The 21,577-nt window shown below is 36.4% G+C and overlaps 1 protein-coding gene across 15 annotated transcripts in view; it reads right to left on the minus strand.

Moving 5' to 3' along the window:
• RBMS3 (RNA binding motif single stranded interacting protein 3) overlaps positions 1–21,577 on the minus strand; it is an 830,766-nt gene that overhangs the window by 51,801 nt on the left and 757,388 nt on the right. For 10 of the 15 annotated variants that reach the window (XM_027584288.2, XM_027584292.2, XM_027584287.2 and 7 more), the window contains 2 exons: positions 13,255–13,365; positions 5,301–5,348 (listed from right to left, as the gene is read on the minus strand). In XM_027584288.2, coding sequence (XP_027440089.1) covers positions 5,301–5,348; positions 13,255–13,365 — 159 coding nt within the window. The remainder of the gene's footprint in view (positions 1–5,300; positions 5,349–13,254; positions 13,366–21,577) is intronic. The other 5 variants (XM_027584297.2, XM_027584290.2, XM_027584301.2 and 2 more) reach the window with 1 other exon arrangement.

The raw sequence follows: 21,577 nt of genomic DNA on the forward strand, positions 1-21,577 counted from the left end.
TTCTCTTTCTGTTGATCTGGAAACTATGGTTTGTCACTCAATCACTCTCTTGCCAATACTGTCAGCACATATTGGCCTTTTTCTCACTCTAGTCAGTAAAACCTTAGCCCTGGGTTAATCCACCTGCCTGCCTTCTTGGCTACTGATCACTACAGCAGAAAATCAAACATCCTCACAGATTGGCATCACAAAAATCCATAATCTTTAGCTTCTAATGGACCTCCAGTACTGCCCTTCAAACTTTCTACATATTGGTAGTTGGCTTTCCTACTCCACAGTTTTCCAAATCTCTGTTCTCCTTAAATCCTTTCCCATGCCATTTCCCACCTGTTCTCAGAAGATGCTACTAAACACTTCACATAAAAACAAATAGTATTTATCTCATAAATATACTTTACTATCCTATTCCTACACTTACAGACTTATAGGCACTTATATCAAGCCTTCCTCCTATCTTCCCACATTCCCACAAGAGATGTCTGCCTTCCTCAATGACCTAGTTATATCACTCATGCCCTTCATGAGTTACATCTTCAAACTTTAGAATACTTTCCTGGCTTTTTTCTGTCATGACCAAATATTTCCCATCTAAAAACATCTAAAAAAAATCAGAACATCAATCAATTCCATTCTCCATTTGTTTTTAGTTCTACCTTGTCTACTCTTCCTCAAGGCCAAATCTGTTAGGTTTCTGGCACTTGCGGCATCTACTTCCATACAGGACATTCACTGTCTCTACACTTCCCATCAAATTGACCAGTGACCCATATGTAACTAAATCCAATGGAAGGACTCGTCTTACTGGAGACTCCTCTCTTGAAATACGTTCTTGCTTTGGCTTCATTTGAAACCTCATAATCTTGGTTTTCCTTCTATGTCTATAGTTGTCTTTCCCAATCTTTATTTTGGGCTCCTTTTTCTGCCTATATGTTCAAGGATCTGGCTACTTCTCTTCATTCTAAGAACATTCTCTGGGTGACATGACTTAATTCCATGGTGATAACGCTAAAATTCATCTCTAGCTAGTAGTTGTCTTCTAAGTTCCAGACACACACATCTGAATATTTATTGATTATTTCCATTTGGATGCCTCATAGACATCCAAAGCTCAACACGTATAATACTGAACTTGGTCTCTTTTCCACCAAACTTGATCCTCTGTCCTCTGGTTCAGATCTCAGCAAATGATGCCTCAGGCCACTGATTTGCCAGGACCTTAAGGAACTTCCTCTAACTCTTCTCTATCCTTCTATTCTGACAGCCAGTCAGTTAATACGTCCTAAGTTTGTCAATACTGTGTTCTCATTTCCATAGCTTGAACAAATGCCCACTTCACTTTGTGCTTGTGTTCTTGAGTTCTGGCCCCCTTTTCTAATTTAATGTCTCTTCAACACATTTACTACACTGTATCCAGGGTGGTCTGTCATGTCAGTCTCCAACTTAAAACCTTCTACTGTTTACTGCCATCAGGACAGACCTCAAGTAATCATATCTGTTGATTTTGCGCCAGCTTATTTCTCTGGCCTTATTTTCTCCACTCCCCATCTCTTTTTATATGTCTCTATGCCACTGGACCATTCATACTGCCCTGAATTTGCTATGTCCTGATACCCATGAGCCTTTGTATATGCTGCCATCTTGGTCTGAAACTTTCCTTCTCCAACTTATTTTTTACTTGATTAATCCCCATGTCTCCTTATGTCTCCATTTAGAGGTTTCTTCCACTTTTTCTGACTTCTCTACTGTATGTTGATTTTTTTTCTTTTTGCCATCATAGCACCTTGTAACAAGAATAGTCATATATAGACTCTATAAATAGACATATATATATACACATTTTTTATGTATATACATATATAGCTACATATATATACATATATGTATATACATGTGTGTGTATATATATGTGTGTGTGTGTGTGTGTGTATATATATATATATATATATATATATATATAGCTGTTGCTAATAACACTTGAGCACTTATTTTATGCCAGGATCTGTTCTAAGTGGGCTGTATATCTTTTTTTAAATATATTATTTATCTATTTTATTTTAGACAGAAAGAGAGAGAGTGTGGGAGCACATGTGAGTTGGGGGAGGGGCAGAGGGAGAGGGCGAGAGAGTCTTAAGCAGGTTCTACACCCAGTGCGGAGCCCAACTCTGGGCTTGATCTCACAACCCTGAGAATTTTGACCTGAGCTAAAACCAAGAGTCAGATGTTTAACCAACTGAGTCACCCAGGTGCCCCATGGGCTAATATATCTTAACACCTCTAATACTCACAACAACTTTATGAGGTAATTATTATTATTTCCTCAGATAAGTAATATAAGCTACAGAGAAATTAAGTAAATTTCCCAAGTTTCTACAACTAATGACATAAGTAGATTCTGAATTTAGGCACCTTATTGAAGAATTTACAAACTTCAACATCACATATTTGTCTACATAGAAATACTTTTGATACTGTGTCATAATCACCTGTTTGTACCTGAATTCCTAATTCAACCCTAGGTTCTTAGAAGGAAGTGGTGCCCCTAACACCAACACAGAGATGACCACATAGTATGCTTCTGATAAATATTATTTGAGTAAAAAAAAGAACAAAGTGACCTGTGACTCAAAGACGAAAGAGTCTTTGCCTAAAATCAGCTTTACCCTGACCTAGTCTCAGTGTCTGTATTGTGACATTGCATCCCAAGAATGCCAAGTGACTTGCTACCATCTAATCACCCCATATATCTTTATCTCCAAGAGTTTACAATCCTGTCCCATTCCCCTCATGTACTTTACCCAGTCTTGTCCAACTGCTAACGTCCTATTCATTCCTCCAAATCCCCCTCAGAATTCACTTTATTCCTGATCTTCTTTTTAGATTCTAGATTCTTCTTTTTAGATCCTAGATTTTAGTTCCTTCATACTTTATACATTTAAACATCACAAACAATGATGACTACAGTAATAACAACATTAAATGATACCATGATATTTTTTCACCCTTGGTCTATTTTCTATTCATCTTTGTGTCCCAAGTACTTATGTGTAGTGCCTAGCACTCAGAAGGTGTTCAATAAATGTTTGATGGGTTGATTGAATGATATTAGGTTGGGTTTGTCTCTGTAGAGTACCAAACAGACATCTTGAACTCAGGTGCATTATGGCAGTTTAGTCAGCTCTGATACTGGCGAAGAATTGATTATTATTTGAGGTGTCCAATAGGGGCATGTTGGGAAATATGAGAAGAAACTGTTATAACACTTTTGCCCATTTTACTTTCCTGATTTGATCAAGGGTTGGGCAAAGGATACACTATTTTTCAGAAGTCATTCAAGTTGTGCCCACCAGGACAGTTAACACACTTTTGGAAGGTAAGTAGTCTATTTTCATTTAGCTGTAGACCAAAGATGCCAAAGACGTCCATGCAAATTCATAATATGTCAAACCACCAATCCAGAAAGGGGGAAGGGACTGTGACACTCCCAACCTGCCTCCATCTTATTTTTTCTGTTACTTCTATATTAATCCCTTCTTTTGTACTCTACAGCTGGGATATTGGCACTTTTTTTATTCCAGTGATATCATACCTGGCTTTTCTAACTACACTATGTGATTCTTATTTTTTGTTCCTTAAGCACACACAAAATTGCTGGATTAAGTTTCTTCAAGCACTACTTTGATCAAGTCATTTCTCTGTTGAAGAACTTTCAGTGGTACCTGTCTGTCTATGGAATTAGGTGGGAGCTCCAGGCAGCGAGATGTCCTGCCTCAATTGATTTGTGTAAGAGCCTACCTCTGGCTGATATCTAGCAAATGCTCTTGATGTTTCCTTGTTGTTCTTGTTCTTTTGGTTCTTGAAAGTGAAATCATACAACCTAGTTGAAGGCAAGTTCCAGTTTGTGTCTTTCGCTATGATTAATATTGGTGAATTATCAAGAGTGGAAGCCACATATTAAACAAAGTTAAGACTGTATGCACTGAATAAAGGATCTTCCCTTCCCAGGCATCCCATATCCTAAATGAAATAGGCACATTAAGATACGACCGGTAATATACTTCGGGAAAGATAAGTGATACTTTAATTAATGACAACTTGTAGAGATCTTCAAGAGGACCAAAGTCACTTCACAGCTGAAAGCTAACTGATTGTTTCCCAACTGAACTTTTAAGATGAGTATTCAGCCATGAGCATAATTAAACAAGTCCACAAGACATGAGAAACAGATTACCCTTCAGATGCTGGGTCAGGCAAACCAGGTGGTCAAGAACACAGTGTTCTCTGCTTGAAAACCACCGTTCAGTTGCCAGACTTTACTGCCCCTTGGGCTCTTTCATTCTATTTCTGGCCTTTGTCTCTTGCTCTGTCACACCAATGCCCTTCTTGGTTTAGATTTTATGTCCTCATCATCTAACACATCAAAGGATCAAAGAGTTCAAAGCTCCTCAGGCTGCCAGTATTTTATTTAGTTTAAAAAGTCAACAAGAATGAAAAATTGTGCCCATTTTCCTCTTTGCAAGAAAACAAAATTCAAAATTAAGGTGAAAGCACAGAGGATCTGTGCCGTTCAAAATAAAAACCAACCTCTTCACATATATATACCCCTTACAAAGTGAACCACTGAATTTTATGAAACAATTTAAACATTGCTAATTAAAATCTTCATGATGCTAATGCATTCTCAAATCAATCTCTGCCACTTTGTTGTACAAATGGAACATTGGCAGCTTCTCTTTCAATATCCATAATACCATTTGTGGAACAAATTTGAACTTTTGATTCATTCAACAAACAATTATATCAAGCACCTACTATGTGTCAGACACTATGCTGGGTGCAGAGCAAGCAAAATGGAATGACTTTCTGATTTCAAAAGAATTCTGGTCTCTAAAGCAGTGCTTCTCAAACTATTTTCTTATTAATCTGTGCCCTCTTTTGATAAACATAAATATCCTTCTCCCACTTCCCAGAAATTCTGATGGATCCTTCTCACAGTGAGAATCACTGATACACAGAACATAGACTCTATTTTCTGTGTATTCTTCACAGACCAAATATCTTTGAGCTTTCACTTTTTATTTAAAAAAACAACATACTTATTTTCCATACACAAAACTGGGTTGGAATATTAAAGATACTTTTTTGAACCACATATGGTACCCCGCTGTCAATCCCAGAACTGAAATTCAAATTCCTGTACCCAGCCCTATTGAGAATCACTGCTTTAAAGAGTTTTGGAGAAAACCAGGCAACCTCCATCTTTCCCCTCCAATCAAATCTTAAAGGAATTAGAATTTTCCTACCTGACACAACAGCTGGTGGAGTATCATAATCCTGTCTTGGGACTGAATCTTTGAATGAAAAGAGCATGAGAAAGAATGCAATGAAGTACAAAAGAAAATAAAATAGAATCTTAGCTCTAAAACGTGGAAGTGCCCACTGTATGTCATATGGTTGCCTAAGCCCCCTGCCTTCAAACACTCAAGGCACTATGACCCCTAGTTGACAGTTGATACAATGGTCCCCCAGTACTGCCACATGGTACATGTTGGGAGGCCCCCGTGAGACCTGCTGGAGCAATACAGTCTATCTTAGGACGCTGGCATCTTCCTCAATCTGTCATCATTTTTGGCCCCTACATGGGGGAATCACTGTGAAATTTTTACTCTCTCTGGCTGACGCACATGTTCTAAAAGGCAGCCCATCTGGAAGCGGCCCAGAGCACAACGTGAAACGAAATTCTGGAGAACAAAAGAAAGAACTAAAATTTTAAAAGAGATAAATGAAAAATTTCCATATTCCCACACTCTATGGAGACTGATACAGTTTTGAAACTAGAATTTCATTAGTAATCACTCAGGCCTGGCTCTCGTCTCAGTGGCTGTTGGACAAGGCCAAGGAGCTTTGTGGGCTGGAATGGTGAGAGCAGAGATAAATAGAACAGAATCTACTCAACAGATGATTGCTGTCTTTTTTCAAAGTGTCACAGCCTTGAAGTGGCAAATAGTAGAGAAAGGTTAATTTTAACTACATGGCATCCATTTCCAAATTACAGGTTATGTGAAACCAAATACATCTGCTTTCTAAAAAGATGAAACTTTGGCTTAATATAATTCCTTTAGCCAAGGATCTTAAAAAGTAAAGTGGGACATGGCCTATGGCCCAAGGCCCCCCTTCTAAAAATGGAAAGTTCTCATCCAGCGCCAACTCCCCTTAGAGGGGCAAACTGTGTAAAAGGGACCAGATATTGCTCACATTCAAATAAAATGCCAAAACATGATTAAATAGATGCTCTTCTATGACCCTTATTCTAGTCACGTGACCATTGTTCATTCCATTTTAAAAACAAAACCTCAAACTTCATTTACCCACCTCCTTGATAACTGAATTTGGACTATCACAAATTTCTCCATTTAATCTCCTTGCCCCAAAAGGACGATGTTAATCCCTCTCTCATGAGCAAATGGCATGTGAGAAGACAGATTAAAACTTGGACATTGCAAGGCACTTTGACCAGCAAAACCCAACATGGATCAAAGATTCAAATGCAAATAAACCTTGGATATGAGTTATTTTGTGTCTCAAAACAGGTATGTGAATGTGAGTTAATTATAATCCCCAAATCTAGAATAAGTAGAATCAATTTTAAAGGACCTTCAAATATTTTATTAATAGTGGTAGTATTTCCTAGTACCTTTTAAAAAACTTCAATCACATATTACTACAAATCAAAAAAAAGTTGATTTTATGACCATGTCACTAGTCATTTCCCAAGAATACATTTATAACATTTAAAAATAAATCATAAAAGTAAATCATGCTCATTGTTGAATACTTGCAGAATGTAGAAAAGTATAATGATTAAAATAGAAATTATCTCTAATCTCATCATCTGGAAATAACCACACTTATTTTGTATTTCTTACAGCCTTATTTAATATTTTTTTCATAGTTGATACTATATTTCCACACGTGCAAATTTACATCCTGCTGTTTTGATTTAAGATCATAAATAATCCTTTTCCTATTTTAAACTCTTATAACTTCATGCTGCCTCACATTCTGGTTTATGAATGGATTATGATTTATTTGATCATTCTTGTTTATTAGACATTATAAAGAACACAGCGTGGGATATTTCTGAGGTCTAAAGGCTTTTCTATTATTTTAGAATATTTCTATAGAATAGCTTCTCAAAACTATAACTGTGCAGTGAGTTGGCAGAGCTGTTTTGAAGGGTCTTGACTGCCCACCTTGAAATTCAACTGACATTTTTACAAATTTAGATTTCTATCATCACACTGTCAGTGATTGAGAATGTTTATTTCCTCACACCTTCATCAGCAATATGTTTTATTTTGATGACTTCATTTAATGGGTTATGTGTGTATGTCCATATAAGTAGTTGATTAATTTGCTGTTTCCTTAATTACTTTTTTCATATGTTTTTTGGTATCCTGTTGCTCCTTTATTACCTATCTGTTCATGTTCTTCGTCATTTTATCTACTGGGGCTTTTGTACTCTGTTGCTAATGTATCTTAATTCATAATCCATTTTTTAAACCACAAAAGCTTGATATTTGCAAATAAACTTTCATAATACTAGACTTTCACTTAATGCCTACTTATTTATTGTTTATAAGACTACTATCAAAGTTCATTTATCTTACACTAAGACTAAACAAATTTTTAAAAACTATTTCCTTTTACCTATATTTTCTTTCTTGTATCTGACCATTTTTAATTAATTGATATTTTCCTGAAAGTGTACTCATTACCATGTATGAATTTATAATACTAGGTCCTAATCCTGAGTCCACTTAACATCCTACATTGCTTTTTATCACTGTCAATCTTAATACTCACATTCATAGCTAATACTTGAGGAAAGACAGTCTCTAGGCAAAATGAATAGTTCAGGATTTTCACCTGATACCGTTAGAATTTTATAGCGACAAAAATGGAATGATGTGACTGAAAAATGTAGAGAACCATGGTGAACAAATGGACTACAATTAGAAGATTATCTTTGTGCGTGGCTATGGTTACACCATGGGACTCCAATGATGTCACAAATCACCAGTGGATTCGAGAGTACAAACAGAACTGTAGATAAGGAGCCTGCAGAACAAAAACTTTTTATTTCTTTGAACAGATTCTGGTGACATTGTAAGCCACTGGTGACCACCAACTGAACAAATGAAAAGGAGATAAGAAACTTGTAAAACAAGATTGTCATGCAATTTGGAGGTTCTCATAACACAGTAAAATCCCCAGTGGTTTCTGCTAAAGCTTACAGTGGAGTGATAAGAAATTATGGATAACAGTGCTTTGGTTCTATAGAGGGAATCCTGTGACCAAAAAAAAAAAAAAAAAAAAAAAAGAAAAATGAAAAAGAAAAAAAAGAAAATAAACAAAAGCAGAAAAGCTAGAAAATTCTTCAAGGTCAGCAGAGTCCTGGGATAAAATTATACCGCTTCCTTACAATTCATTTCTCCTAAGGCCTACAGATTCTGTCCAGCTTAAAAATGGGCAAAGAATTCAACAATAAACATTTGAGGTGACAAATGGTAGACAAAGGTTAGTCAAACTACATGGTACCCATTTTAAAATTTAAGAGTTCTGGGGGATCAAATATATTTAATTTTATGACGATAAAAAAGAGGCTTTGGCTTAATATACTTCTTGATCCCAGGGATCTCAGAAAGAAAAGTGGGACATGACCTGTGGCCTCAGGTCCGCTTTCTAGAAATGGGAAATTCTAATGTGGCTCCAACCCCCATCAACCCTGATCCGTGCCTACTGGATTATTCACTGGACCTCTCTCTGGGACCTGCCCTTGGGACCTATCTGTTTCTGGCATTGAGGTTCCTGTCTTCATCTAGAGTTGTCACTGCTCACACCTTGTCTTGCAGAGTTTCTGGGAGCTTAGACATCTGAAAGCCCCTGAGAAGTTACAGGTAGGAGAGAAACATGGTCAGATAATTTTAGATTGACTGGCTGTGGCAACATGGTAGAAAATGGACTGAAGCAAGCTAAGGGCAGTTAGGAGACTATTGCAATAAATCAAATGAGGCCCGGGGTAGAGACTCTAGAAATGTGGAGGAAGGGATGTATTTGACAAATGTCTATGGGACAGAACTGGTGATCTTCAATAGTTGCATCTGGTGGTGAGGGAAAAGGAAAGAGTGGAGATTGAGTCCTAAGTGTAGCATTTGACTGCCTGGGCAAATGGTCATGGGATTAGCTGGAGAAGAAATAAGGAGCAGAAACACATAAGAGGAAGAGGGTCCGTGGAAAGGAAGTTGGGGGAAACTCATGAGGTTAATTTGGGTTGTACTGCCTTTGAAATGTTGGAAGGAGATTTACATGGAGCTATTTAGCAAGTTGTTGGTTAAGTGATTGCAAAAATCTAAGATGAGGTTAGCATTGAGGACTCAGATTTAGGGGTCTTCAGCATTTCTAGAAGGTAGAGTTCAAAACCATGAAAGTGGATGAGGTTGCTTAAAGAAATCTTATATGAATGAGAAGTTAAAAATGAAACCCTGGCTCCGCAGCCTGTAGAAGCAAAGAAGAAGCAATGGCCAGAGACATCAGAGGAGAACCAGGAAAACCTTGGGCAGGAGTCACAAACTGAGAGCACTCAGGACAAGCTGGGTCTGATATTCAAATACAGGGAGATTGCCCATTAAAATGCAAATACTTCGCTTAGCTTCAAAAATTGGAAGGTGAGGCCACCTTGGGTCAGTATGCCCAGGTAGCAATAGCTGTCTGGAGTTCAGCCAGGGCTGTCCTCCTTAGACATGGCTGCCAAAGTACCCCCTGTCCCTATGACGGATTCATCCCACACTCAGGCAGAGCTGTTACTATTATTGCATGAAAATATCTCTCATTTAAAATATAATCTCCAATATCATGTGTATTAATATTGCATGACTATGTTTGTGACATGATAAATGTAGACCAAATTTGATCTATTTCCAGGGCATTTTGCTTGACCTTTGTCAGCTTTATTCATTAATGTGACTTAGCCGGCTTCTCTGGACTTTTGGGTTGACCATCCTGCAAGAGTTAGAACTAAGGAAATAGAAACTTGAAAGAAATAAGTTATGCCAAATGAAACAGAGTGGGCCGGAGACTTGTACTATGGCCTTGATAATGTTCTACATCCTTTCTGGAGACCTGGACTGAATGGCCACATGGTGAAGCCACTTGAGGTAGAGGGATAAAGACGGCTCATTTGATAAGCACCTAGCGGGTGTCGCACACTCTTTTAGGTATGTTACATATATCATTCCATTTAACACAACACCACTGGGATGTACGTATTACTTTCCCCCTTAGTAAAAGAGGAAATCAAAGTTCAGAGAGGAGGTTAAGTAACCTAACACACATAGCTAGTAAGGGACAGAGCCCAGCTTTGAACTCAAGCTTAATTCTAACGCCCACTGTTCTTCCCATGATACCAAGCCACCGTCCCAGCAATAGATAAAGCAATGGAAAAGATTCAGTAAGGTGGAGAAATTTGATTAAAAGAATCCATTTCAACTGCATAATAGCCACTACACATGGCAATCAAAAATTCAGATAAAAGGAATCTATGATGGCACATCAAAGTGTAAGAGTGACAGTTTGAGGAAAAAAATTATAGCCATATTGTGGACACCACTAAACAGCAACAAAGTAACAGTGTTCTCTCTCTGGCTTTCCAGGACCTTATGTAATTTTAACCCTTGGCAAAACATCGATTTACACAAAGCTTATGATGTGCCTAAGCATTATTTAGTATAAATGTGAAGCAGGAAAAGAATGAAAAAAAATTAGAAGAAATTTGGTGTTAAAAATAAGCCACCTGCTTAAAACTCTCTAAGAAAGGGAGGGAGTATATATCATTATTTAGTAATTTGGCTATTATTAGCTGGGTAAAAATTATGATCTCATATAAATGTGTTCTTCTTGAAAATGCTCAAATACTAATCATAATATATGTTACTGAATCAGCAACTATTGTAATTCTGATTTTATTCTACATATTTTAGCTTATTTTTCAATTCTCTAAAGGATTCAGTCATATTCTTAATTAACTTAGCTCTTGTATTTTTTTCTAGTTGGCAAATCTGAATTTCAGCCACTTAGCTGGTTTTGCTTTTGATTCAACTAAGTAGGATTTATCAAGTGTTTCTTTCTATACTTTGTATTATAAGTCACTCTTTTCTCAGAGTCTAGATTGTTGTTCAAAACAGTAAGATTGCATTATTTCACTTGTTCAGAATTTATCATCTTTTAAGGAGAGAATGGCTGATATGAAGGGAAATCAACACTGTGGACACGAGAAACTTCAATTTCTCCCAATGAACTTGGGAACTGCTTTGTTAGTAAATGAGCAAAGTGACTAAATGTTTATGGAAATTACATGACTATGTTTGTGACATGAATAAATACAGACCAGATTTGATGATATAGTTCCAGGGTTTATTAGTCATAGTCAAGGTTGGCCCCTGACTTGTGAATGACCTGAGAATGACATATTAGCTGAAATGGGTAAGCATCTGGGAAAAGAAAACCAGGCTCAGATGTATTATGTTACAAGGTCTAGATTTAAAGGTGCATACATAAAGACACTTTTCCATACATATTCCTAAAAATTATCTCCCTGATGAAAATTAGCTGTACCACAGTGTAGAGTTAAATGTAGTCTTAGATATGACTTGAAAGTCTAGGTCAGAGACCTAAGAAATTATTTGATCCAGCCCCTGCCTTCAGACAGGTAAGGTATCATCAACTGTTTTTTTATAACTTCAGCAACTGAGGTCTTCAGGTAGGTACTTTGTGTTAATAAAACTAAATCTCTTTATTGAAACAATGTGACTCTTTCTATTAGGCAGATGGATTTTCTTCCTATTTAGAGCAGACTTTTGTGGCCTCAGTGGACATGTCAGAAACTTCTTATATTCCAAAAAGCCTATGAGTCAATACATTTATGTGGCAAGCAAGCCACTGCTTTAAGGTAAAATTTCTGATATAGAGCTAGTGTCCATAGCGTACTTAGATATTTGGAGATGATGCCAGCATACCTGTGAAGAATCACAGAAGTGCTGACTAGGAGACATATAGGCTTAAAGTCATAGAGGCGGATAGTCAAAGGGCCCCCATATAGCATCACACTCAGTACTCAACCAGACAGAGAGGGAAACAGACTGGAAGAGACTATTTTCCCAAAGACAGAGTGAAAGAACAGTGCTCTGTGCAAGATTTGAGTTTAGTACTCCCAAATCCTAGTCCAGTGCTCTTTCTGTAATAATTAAGCTGTCTCACTCAGAAAAATGATTTTTTAAAAATTTTTACATCTTTAAAAACGACAAAATTATCTGCACTAACATTTGTAAAAAAAGAAAAAAAAAAAACCTGTTACCATAGTGTCACATGAAAGACTGGCTTTGATTTTGATGTTTTTCATTGTTATCTATACTGATGATGAACAAAATCGTAGTATTCCAGGTTGTATTAGACATTTGCCCTCTTAACCATTTGGGGAATTGTCTTTGAATAGACTTTTAAAAATAAAATAAAATTCTGTTAATGATGCCAAATGGTTGCTATAAATCAATGTTGTAATAAGCATTTTTATATACTTTTGTTCCCTAAGGAAAAATAATGGCTTATCAAAAATACCTATCAAAAAACATCAAGTACACTAGATTCCTTTCTTTTTTCAACAACATCTGTCTACATATTCAAAACAAAGATGAAAAGAACTGGATTATGTCAGGTTCTCAATTACTTTTTGTTGATTTAAACATTGAAAGTAAATAACAAGCTCTATGTATTAGTCAGAGTCAAGGTTGGCCCCCGACTTGTGAATGACCTGGGAATGATACATTAGCTGAAGTGGGTAAGCATGTGGGGAAAAGAAAACCAGGCTCAGATGTATTATGTTACAAGTTCTAGATTTGCAGGTGCATACATAAAGACACCTTTCCACAAACAGATATTATACCTGGTACATTGTGTCATTTGAACAAGAAGTAACTCAAATTTAAATGCAATACAGTGGAAACTTCAGCCTTGTCAATGTGAATAAATGTGCCCCAATATGGAATATGCATGTACAATGCAGCTTATTCACACTGGAACCTGAGACATGTGTTAGTCAACGGCACAGGGCCAGCTTTGCTATTAATGCCAGTAGAAACAGAGAGCATCGCATCTTACTGAAGCAGTCCAAGAAAACAAAGCAAAACCAACTCTTCAACTCACCGTTCCTGTTGTGCCCAATGAAAGATGATTCATCTGTTGTGTCAGGGGACCCATCATGTTTGCTGGCTGCATTGACATAGGATGGTCCATTGTTGGCGTAATCACAGCACCCTATAAGCACACACAATGTCCATCTGAAAACAGGTTCCACAAGGAAGGAAACTTTTAAAAACAATAAACACAGTGAACTATTTTAACATCAAATGTGTTTATTTTTTAATGAAAAAGCTAAGTTCAACCATGTATGATTTTTTACATCCACCCATGCCATTTTGTGCTTATCTAAATAGAGAGCATTAATGACTTCCTTTTCCTCTGATGTGATTTATCTATGTTGTGTCTAAAATGCTTATCATTTATAATTCCAATATTCAATATAGAATGCATTCCAAGATATCATATATATATATATATATATCCTCTTTCATTGTTCTAAATACAAACTTCTCTAACTGAAAAATACTAACACTATGGAAATTATCTAGTTTTTCTCAATATTGAATAAGATTTTTTGGCTTATGCCTTAATCCATGATTTATATGGATAATTATTGATCATCTCAATACAATCTACCACCAGAGGAAGAATGGTGGCCCAGGTGAGTTTCTTGACTGGATCTTTTTGAAGGACAGAGTAAAATCTAATATAAATGATATAAAAATCAGATTTACTATTTTCTATGTTTTTTCCTCCTAATCTTTTGACCTACTTTCTTTCTATCTGTGCTTTTGAACAAGACAGAATACTGAACTCTGTTAAATGCTGGTCAAATGCAACACTGCTAAAATATTACCAAAAAAAAAAAAAAAGCCAAGTTTTCATCAGGTGTTAAGAAAGACCTACTTCTAGAATATGCTCTTTGATTTATTGTAACTGTTGGGAATGGAAAAAGTAATAGGCATTTTAAAAAAACTTCTGTTCATGTACAAAGTTTCACATAGCTAGTGAAGCAAAGGGCAAGCGCTTCCTTTTCCTCTCTCCTACTTATTCTACCTTAATTGAGTAGCTGAGAGAATGGAACAATTTTTTTTTAATTGAAAAGCTAGGGTTGGATAGAATCTTTGAGATTATTGAAATTTCAGTGCTTTATTGTAAAGTTGATCATACACGTAGAAGCTCATGATATCACAACTCATTTAAATACCCACTGGTAATAAAATGATGATGTATCTGAATGCTATTTTTGTCTGTAAACATTTTTCTCACTGTGTGACTTTTTCCCCATATACATGAACATTTTGAAGAAATAAAACTAGGACAGATTCATGTAGATGGCAGGATCTCAGCACCCAAACTACCCATAAGCAAATGTTTCTTGGAATGTTTTGCTCAGGATGATCGATTCCTTTGGTATTATCCAAATCTGATTTCCTGACTATCTGTTAAAAAAAAAGAAGATCAGGCTTTCATTCATCCTTCCTTGTGGGCTCCTCCTCATTAGTATGGAGGGAGAATAAAAATTGAGTCAAATATTTGGAAATGCTTGATTTTCAGAGCGAACGTTGTTTGCAAGGATATTTGTGCTTTTGGGCTAGAATCAATCAGAAAAAAAAAATATATGTTATTTTAAAGGTCTGAGGCTTATATATATACATAGCTGTGCATTTGTGTTGTTTTAATTTCTTGATGTGTCCATGAATTGTCATTCATCAGTATACTTCTTGAATCAGAAACATGATAAGCTTTTACCTAATTATAATTCAGAGACATACCACTTTCTTTTCCTGCTGCCTGAATTTCTTTAAACAAAACCACCTTAATTTTTTCCTTTAAAAAAAAAACAGCTTCTGTCCTTTATTTCTGGTATTTGTTGTACCAGACCAACAGTAAACACTTTAAAAAGAACTGGGTCCTTCTTAAAGCACTTAAGGATAAACTACAGAAAAATCTCAGAGTTAAGACGAAGTCCTGAAGCATTTTTTTTTTTTTCAACCAAGAAGTGGCACTTTCACAACATTCTAATCCTTAGCAGGTGCAAGACTTCAATACTGTTCTTGAACTTGAAACTTAGACTACCTTCTTAGAGTATTGCCCCTGGAAATCCCAACAGCTAAACTGTCACAACCCCGAAACCCTCCTATTGTAATCAACCTGCTCTAGCTACATAAAGGATTGCTCGTCATAAATCAGAGATAAAGACCAAATTGTGTTTGGTAGAAAAAACTTTCTTCTCAGTGCCCTAGAGGTGACCTCATTCTCCAGTGGTGCAAGAGGTAGACTTCAGTCTTTGTTTGGGAGGCAATATGCAAATGAGATATGTGAGCATATGACAGATGAATCAAAATCCATGCATGATAAGAATAGAAGGACTGAATGCCAGCATTTGGAATTAATTTAGGAAGGATTCTTTGGTCTCTTTACAGAATCCTTTCTCAGAAAGTGTTTGGGGACTCATTTGATTACAGATGACACAGAGGGAGTGCTGCTTCTGTGGATAAACCAGAAACTGACAATCAAAGGGAAGAGTAGGAAGGGGGTTGTCATAATTTGGAATTGTAAATAGCAGCAGTAGGCATAAAGTGGAAAACAATGAAGGGAAACATTCCTTTCTGTTCACCAGACCACTTACTGCAAATAAATGAACAATAAAATAAGGATTCTTGGGGGAAGACAGAGCCACTGTCTCTGCCTCTTCATGTTCAATGAAGAAAGAATTCCCGCAAATTATTAAGAACATAAATTCCTTAATAGTTTCAAGGCATGAGAGAAATTTACAATCAGTGAGTAAATTGGAAGTTGTAGACAGGAAACCCCCAGAGAGGCACATCTTCTTGAGGATACTTGATCGAGGACAGACAACTTAGAGAGTTTGAAGTGCAGGTTATCTACATCAAAGACTGGTGTTTGTCAGCCACCTTGCTCATCAAAGATTAATTCTCCTCTGTGTTGTGTAGGACATTAAAAAACAAAACAAAACAAAACAAGGAAGAGAGAAAAGAAAAAAAAAAGAAAAAAGGAAAAAAATAAACCTGTGATTCTTAAGGCAAAACTAGTGCCCCCAACCATAACTGTGCCTAATTAAATATACTGTCACATCTATTCCTATTCAATGCATTTAAGCCATAGATTGAAGAGTGTTTTGTGACAGATGTTGCCAACACATTAAGGGTAATTTCGTTTACTCCAAATGTATAGAATGTGCTGTCTGAAAAAGTTCACTTGGCAAATGGTAAAGCAAGAGGAAACAGATTTTTCATTTTAGCATCTCCGGATGTCTGGGTTTGTTCAATATTTAAGCTGCAGAGAAAAATACTGAAACATGCTGTAATTCCACTAAAAAACACAATGACCAAACAGCTGATGGGAATGTCTGGTCTATTTTAGCCACTGACTCTGCAAAAACAAAGCTGTTAACACTCGAGAGATATGGGGTGGATCTGGTCACCCTAGTTCTGAAATAAACAATTTCAACAGTAATTTGGACAAAATTTCCAAAGATCATTGATGTAGAGTAAACATATCTGAACTGAAGTCAAAAAAGCTCCTGTGTTGGGGCGCCTGGGTGGCTCAGTTGGTTAAGCGACTGCCTTCGGCTCAGGTCATGATCCTGGAGTCCCGGGATCGAGTCCCGCATCAGGCTCCCTGCTCAGCGGGGAGTCTGCTTCTCCTCTGACCCTCCTCCCTCTCGTGCTCTCTATCTCTCATTCTCTCTCTCTCAAATAAATAAAATAAAAAATCTTTAAAAAAAAAAAACTTTAAAAAAAAAAAAAAAAAAAAAAAAAAAAAGCTCCTGTGTTATTAGCCTCCTACCAGTATTTTAAAGAAATTTTAAGTCTTGGAGAGTTCATCAGTATTTTATTTTTCCAATTGAAATGAGGATCGTTGGCAAATCAGGGGAAACATGTAGAAGTTCTCTCCTACCAAGAGCACACATGGTGGGCTGAGAACCTATATTAAGGCCAGGACATGGACTACAATGAGAAGAATTGCCTGTACAAATATTCCTGTGAGTGTGAGTATTTTAGACCAGTGTCACTTCAAGTACTACCTGTGGACCAGCAGCAGTGGCGGACCAAGAATTGGAATTTGCGTCCCTGAGCTTTGGGTCTCGAAATCTGTGTTTCCACAAGCTCTCCACTTGATTCTGGTGTCCTCTGAAGTGTGATAAGAGTGCTTTTGCCTATAAACTGCTCTTGTATAGGCCAATGTCACAGATACAGTGCCTTAGATACAAAAACTTGGTTTTATCTTATTTATACCATGTCTCCATTATGTTTTAAACCAGGCTGGTGATGGGGCATGATTAGAGCAATAATCACATTATATCTCGTTTAAAAATTCAAAAAGGTCAAGCCTGCATTTTTGATCAGCTGAAATGGGGTGATCGTCTGAATAATTCAGGCCTAAGCCTGATGACCTGACATGCTTCCATTTGACCAGTGTGGCTTATGCTGTAGCATATTTGAGAATCCCTCCTATTTGGAATCTCAGTAAGGCTTAAATGTGAAATCATAAGAATGTAAAAGGTACGAAAATTATTTGGATAATGCAAGTGGAAAAAAAAAGAAATATCACTCTCTTTTTTCCTTTTCTCATATCTAGATGCCTCAGGTCAAAATGTTTGTGGCCCATACTAAACTCTTTTCCTACAGTGACTTATGTAGAACTACAGGACTTTTTCACAGTAATCATTCAACACAACTTAAAAAAAAAAAAAACACAGTTTAAAATCATCGATCTTTGTTCTCATCTGTATGTTTTCTGCTTCTCTGTCAGTTTTTAAGATTTCTAGAATAAATGTCTAGTTGAGCTTGTGTACACCAGACTATTTTTAGCACATGTAAAACAGGGCAAAGAATGATAGGAGCTCACAAGGAAGCTAGTTAGTGTCAATGATTTTCCCATAGCAACAATGATTTCATAATAGAAATGGCATAAAGGTGTATCGTTTAACTTGGGGAAGCGCTACCGAAACGCAATGTCCTGCAATGTTAATGTGCAACATTCCTGTAGTATACGTAGAGATGTTTAATTTTTTTCATTTGTTGATGTTGGCATGTTTTTTGTTGTTCTTTCTTTCTTTCTTTCTTTCTTTCTTTCTTTCTTTCTTTCTTTCTTTCTTCTTTCTTTCTTTCTTTCTTTCTTTCTTTCTTTCTTTCTTTCTTTCTTTCTTTCTTCTTCTTTCTTTCTCTCTCTCTCTCTCTCTCTCTCTCTCTCTTTCTTTCTTTTTGAAGGCAGCTGCTTGGCATGGTTTAAGAAAGGCTGCCATGGGGAGAGAAAAAAAAGGGAGCCAGAGAGGCCTCCATCCTTCCATATACTCATTAATCCTCAACTATCTTGATAAATTTTCAACCAACTTAGAGGAGGCAGTCTGGCTTTTTAAACAATTATGTTTGAAATCCAAAAAGCTGTGGCAAAGCTGGTAGATAAGACTTCAACTGTGAAAGCATTTGCAGATAACCTCTGACAAACATTGGAGGGAGGGAAGGATGATGAATAACCATAGTTAAGCCAGAAGTCACACTGCCCCAGGACCCCATTTTAGCACTGAATCCCTTCCTTTTCATAATTATTCTCTCTCAAGATTTTCTACCCATGAAGGCAAAGGTCATATTGACATACATGTTGTAATCCCTATAAATAGGAATTGCATACAGGAGGTACTCAAAACAGTTTTTGTGAATTAATTTTATATATCAGCACCACTAATTATTCAGTTGAGTTAAAAATGGCTAACATTTAAAAAAAATTTTAAATGGCTAACATTTACTAATATTTTTTTATATAGATTGTTCATACTAAAGGGCCTACATTATGTCTGCTGGTTCACCACTATCTACTTATCACACTACAGTATGAGGCATATAATACATGCTTCATAAATATTGGTTAGAAGAATGATAAAAGAGTAAAACTCTAAATCAAAAGGTACTTAGAAACACTACCTCGAGATTTCCAGTCAAAATGGAACAACCCAAAGATTTCAAGAAAACTTGTTCTCACAAGGGGCAACTCAGTTGTGTTTTTTTTTTCCTTGTGGAAGTGATTCTTTTTAAATGTAAATTCAGTTAATTAACATATAGTGTATTACTAGTTTCAGAGGTAGAGTTCAATGATTTATCAGTCTTACATAATACCCAGTGCCCATGTGCCCTCTTTAATGTCCATCACCCAATTATTCCATCCCCCACCCCCCCTCCAGCAACCCTCTGTTTGTTTTCTATGATTAAGAGTCTCTTATGGTTTGTCTCCCTCTCTGATTTTGTCTTATTTCTCCCTCCCTTCTCCTATGCTCCTCTGTTTTGTTTATTAAATTCCACATATGAGTGAAATCATATGATAATTGTCTTTCTCTGACTGACTTATTTCACTTAGCATAATACCCTCTAGTTCCATCCACAGCAAGATTTCATTTTTTGATGGCTGAGTAATATTTCACTACACACACACACACACACACACACACACACACACCCCACATCTTCTTTATCCATTCCTCTGTCAATGGACATCCGGGCTCTTTCCATAGTTTGGCTATTTGGACATTGCTGCTATTAACATTGGGGTGCAGGTGGGGTGGCTCAGTTTTAAAACCATGGCTTGCCTCACAGATACATGCATGTGTTAGTGTCATCAACTGCCATATCCTTAAAGATGAGATCTGAAATTTACTTGATATAGAAGTTTCTACTAATGCCATCTAAGCATATTTATGGTAATCATTAAAATAAAAAGTATTTGTGTATGTGAATATGCCAGTGGTTCTCAACCAAGGGCAAATTTGCATTGTCTGGAAAGGACATTTGGCAATGTCCAGAGACATTTTTGGTTGTCTCCTTGGGGGAGGTATGCTACTGATACTTAGTGGGTAGAGAGGCCATTGACCTTACGGAACATCCTACAACACACAGGACAGTTCCCCACAGCAAAGAATTATCCAGCCGAAAACATCATTAGTGTTGATGTTCAGAAACTCTGGTATGTATATGTGTGTATATATATAAGCGCCATTTATATAAATGAGAAGTTTTGAAACTGCAATAATTAGAAAATGATAGAGTATTCATCCACTCTCTGCTACCTACAACTAACAGGAAATTTTAGATTTTATGCTGAGACTTTACTAATGATATAAAACTATTTCTTAAAGATCAGACATCTGAATCAATTGCCCAAATCTTATAAATTACCAATGAAAGGAGGTATTCCATATTCAATGGCTATATGATTATTTTTTAGTTCAAATTTATGTTATTATTTACTTTGGAAATATGGCTAACAAGAGCTGAGTTTCTCTTTCCTACGTTAGACAGATTCAGTTCAATTGGCATAATATTTGTACTGCTATGTAGAAATGTATAGCTGTGGGCTCAGGGTATGATGTTTGGAAGTAGGGCATTTTACATTGCTCTATGGTCAATTTAAAAGAGTTGTGTACATAGTTTTCCTAATGAGAGAATGTCTGTTAGCTATAAAAAGAGAGTGAGTTTTTTCCCACTCTTAAATATTCTTAATTTTGTGTTGCTTTTTGATTCAGTTACCCTTAATTGGAAGTGTTTTTTTTTTTCTCAAATATGTAGTATTAAAAGACACCAAGAACCAAATTAGTTTTAACAATTGAGTCTCCTTTAAAGGAATCCCAATTATATACCATGCCTATTCAACTGTGAATAATGGTTTCAATTATTGGTTAAGTACCTATTTATACAATAGTGTCATTCTGAATGAGAACATAAATATGTCACATTGAAGTATTTCTTACCAAAGCAGGTATATAGATAATTAGAATTCTCAACAATGCTTTATTGAATCCTTTAGAGTTTTGTGCTTAAAACTAAAGAAATTTGTTCATCAGTGACTTTTGATGTTTTAAACGAGCTTCTTTAGAATTCTAATAGAGCAAGATGGCTTTTAAAAATGCTACATTATTGAGAGAGAGTTGAAAATTTGAAGACTTTGGGCCCCCATGTCAAGTGGTTTTGTTGGCTGAATGTGAAATAGAACAACTAGTTCTTTAATTATTGAAGATTTACACCTGGTTAAAATTATAAAAGGAATTTCATAATGCAGATGGGTTATCATATTCTTTTCCTTTCAGATGTCTACTTAAAGAGATCACAGTTGCTGAGCCAATGGAAACGTTAAGTGTTTATCAAAGGATCCCAGGGCTTCTTAGGTGAATTTCTTATAGTTTTAGCAACAAAGTGTGAATTGGCATTCATCAACCTTCCATTCCAATCATGTGATCAATGTGGGGCTCTCAGCTATGGGGCATCTACCACACACAAACATGTATGCCACACAAATCCATGGGATGTGGCATAGACGATATGACAGAATCACACTATCTTTGTGGAAAAACAAATGGCACAACCTAAGTCTT

This window comes from Zalophus californianus, chromosome 1, assembly GCF_009762305.2.
Source record: "Zalophus californianus isolate mZalCal1 chromosome 1, mZalCal1.pri.v2, whole genome shotgun sequence".
Taxonomy (NCBI): domain Eukaryota; kingdom Metazoa; phylum Chordata; class Mammalia; order Carnivora; family Otariidae; genus Zalophus; species Zalophus californianus.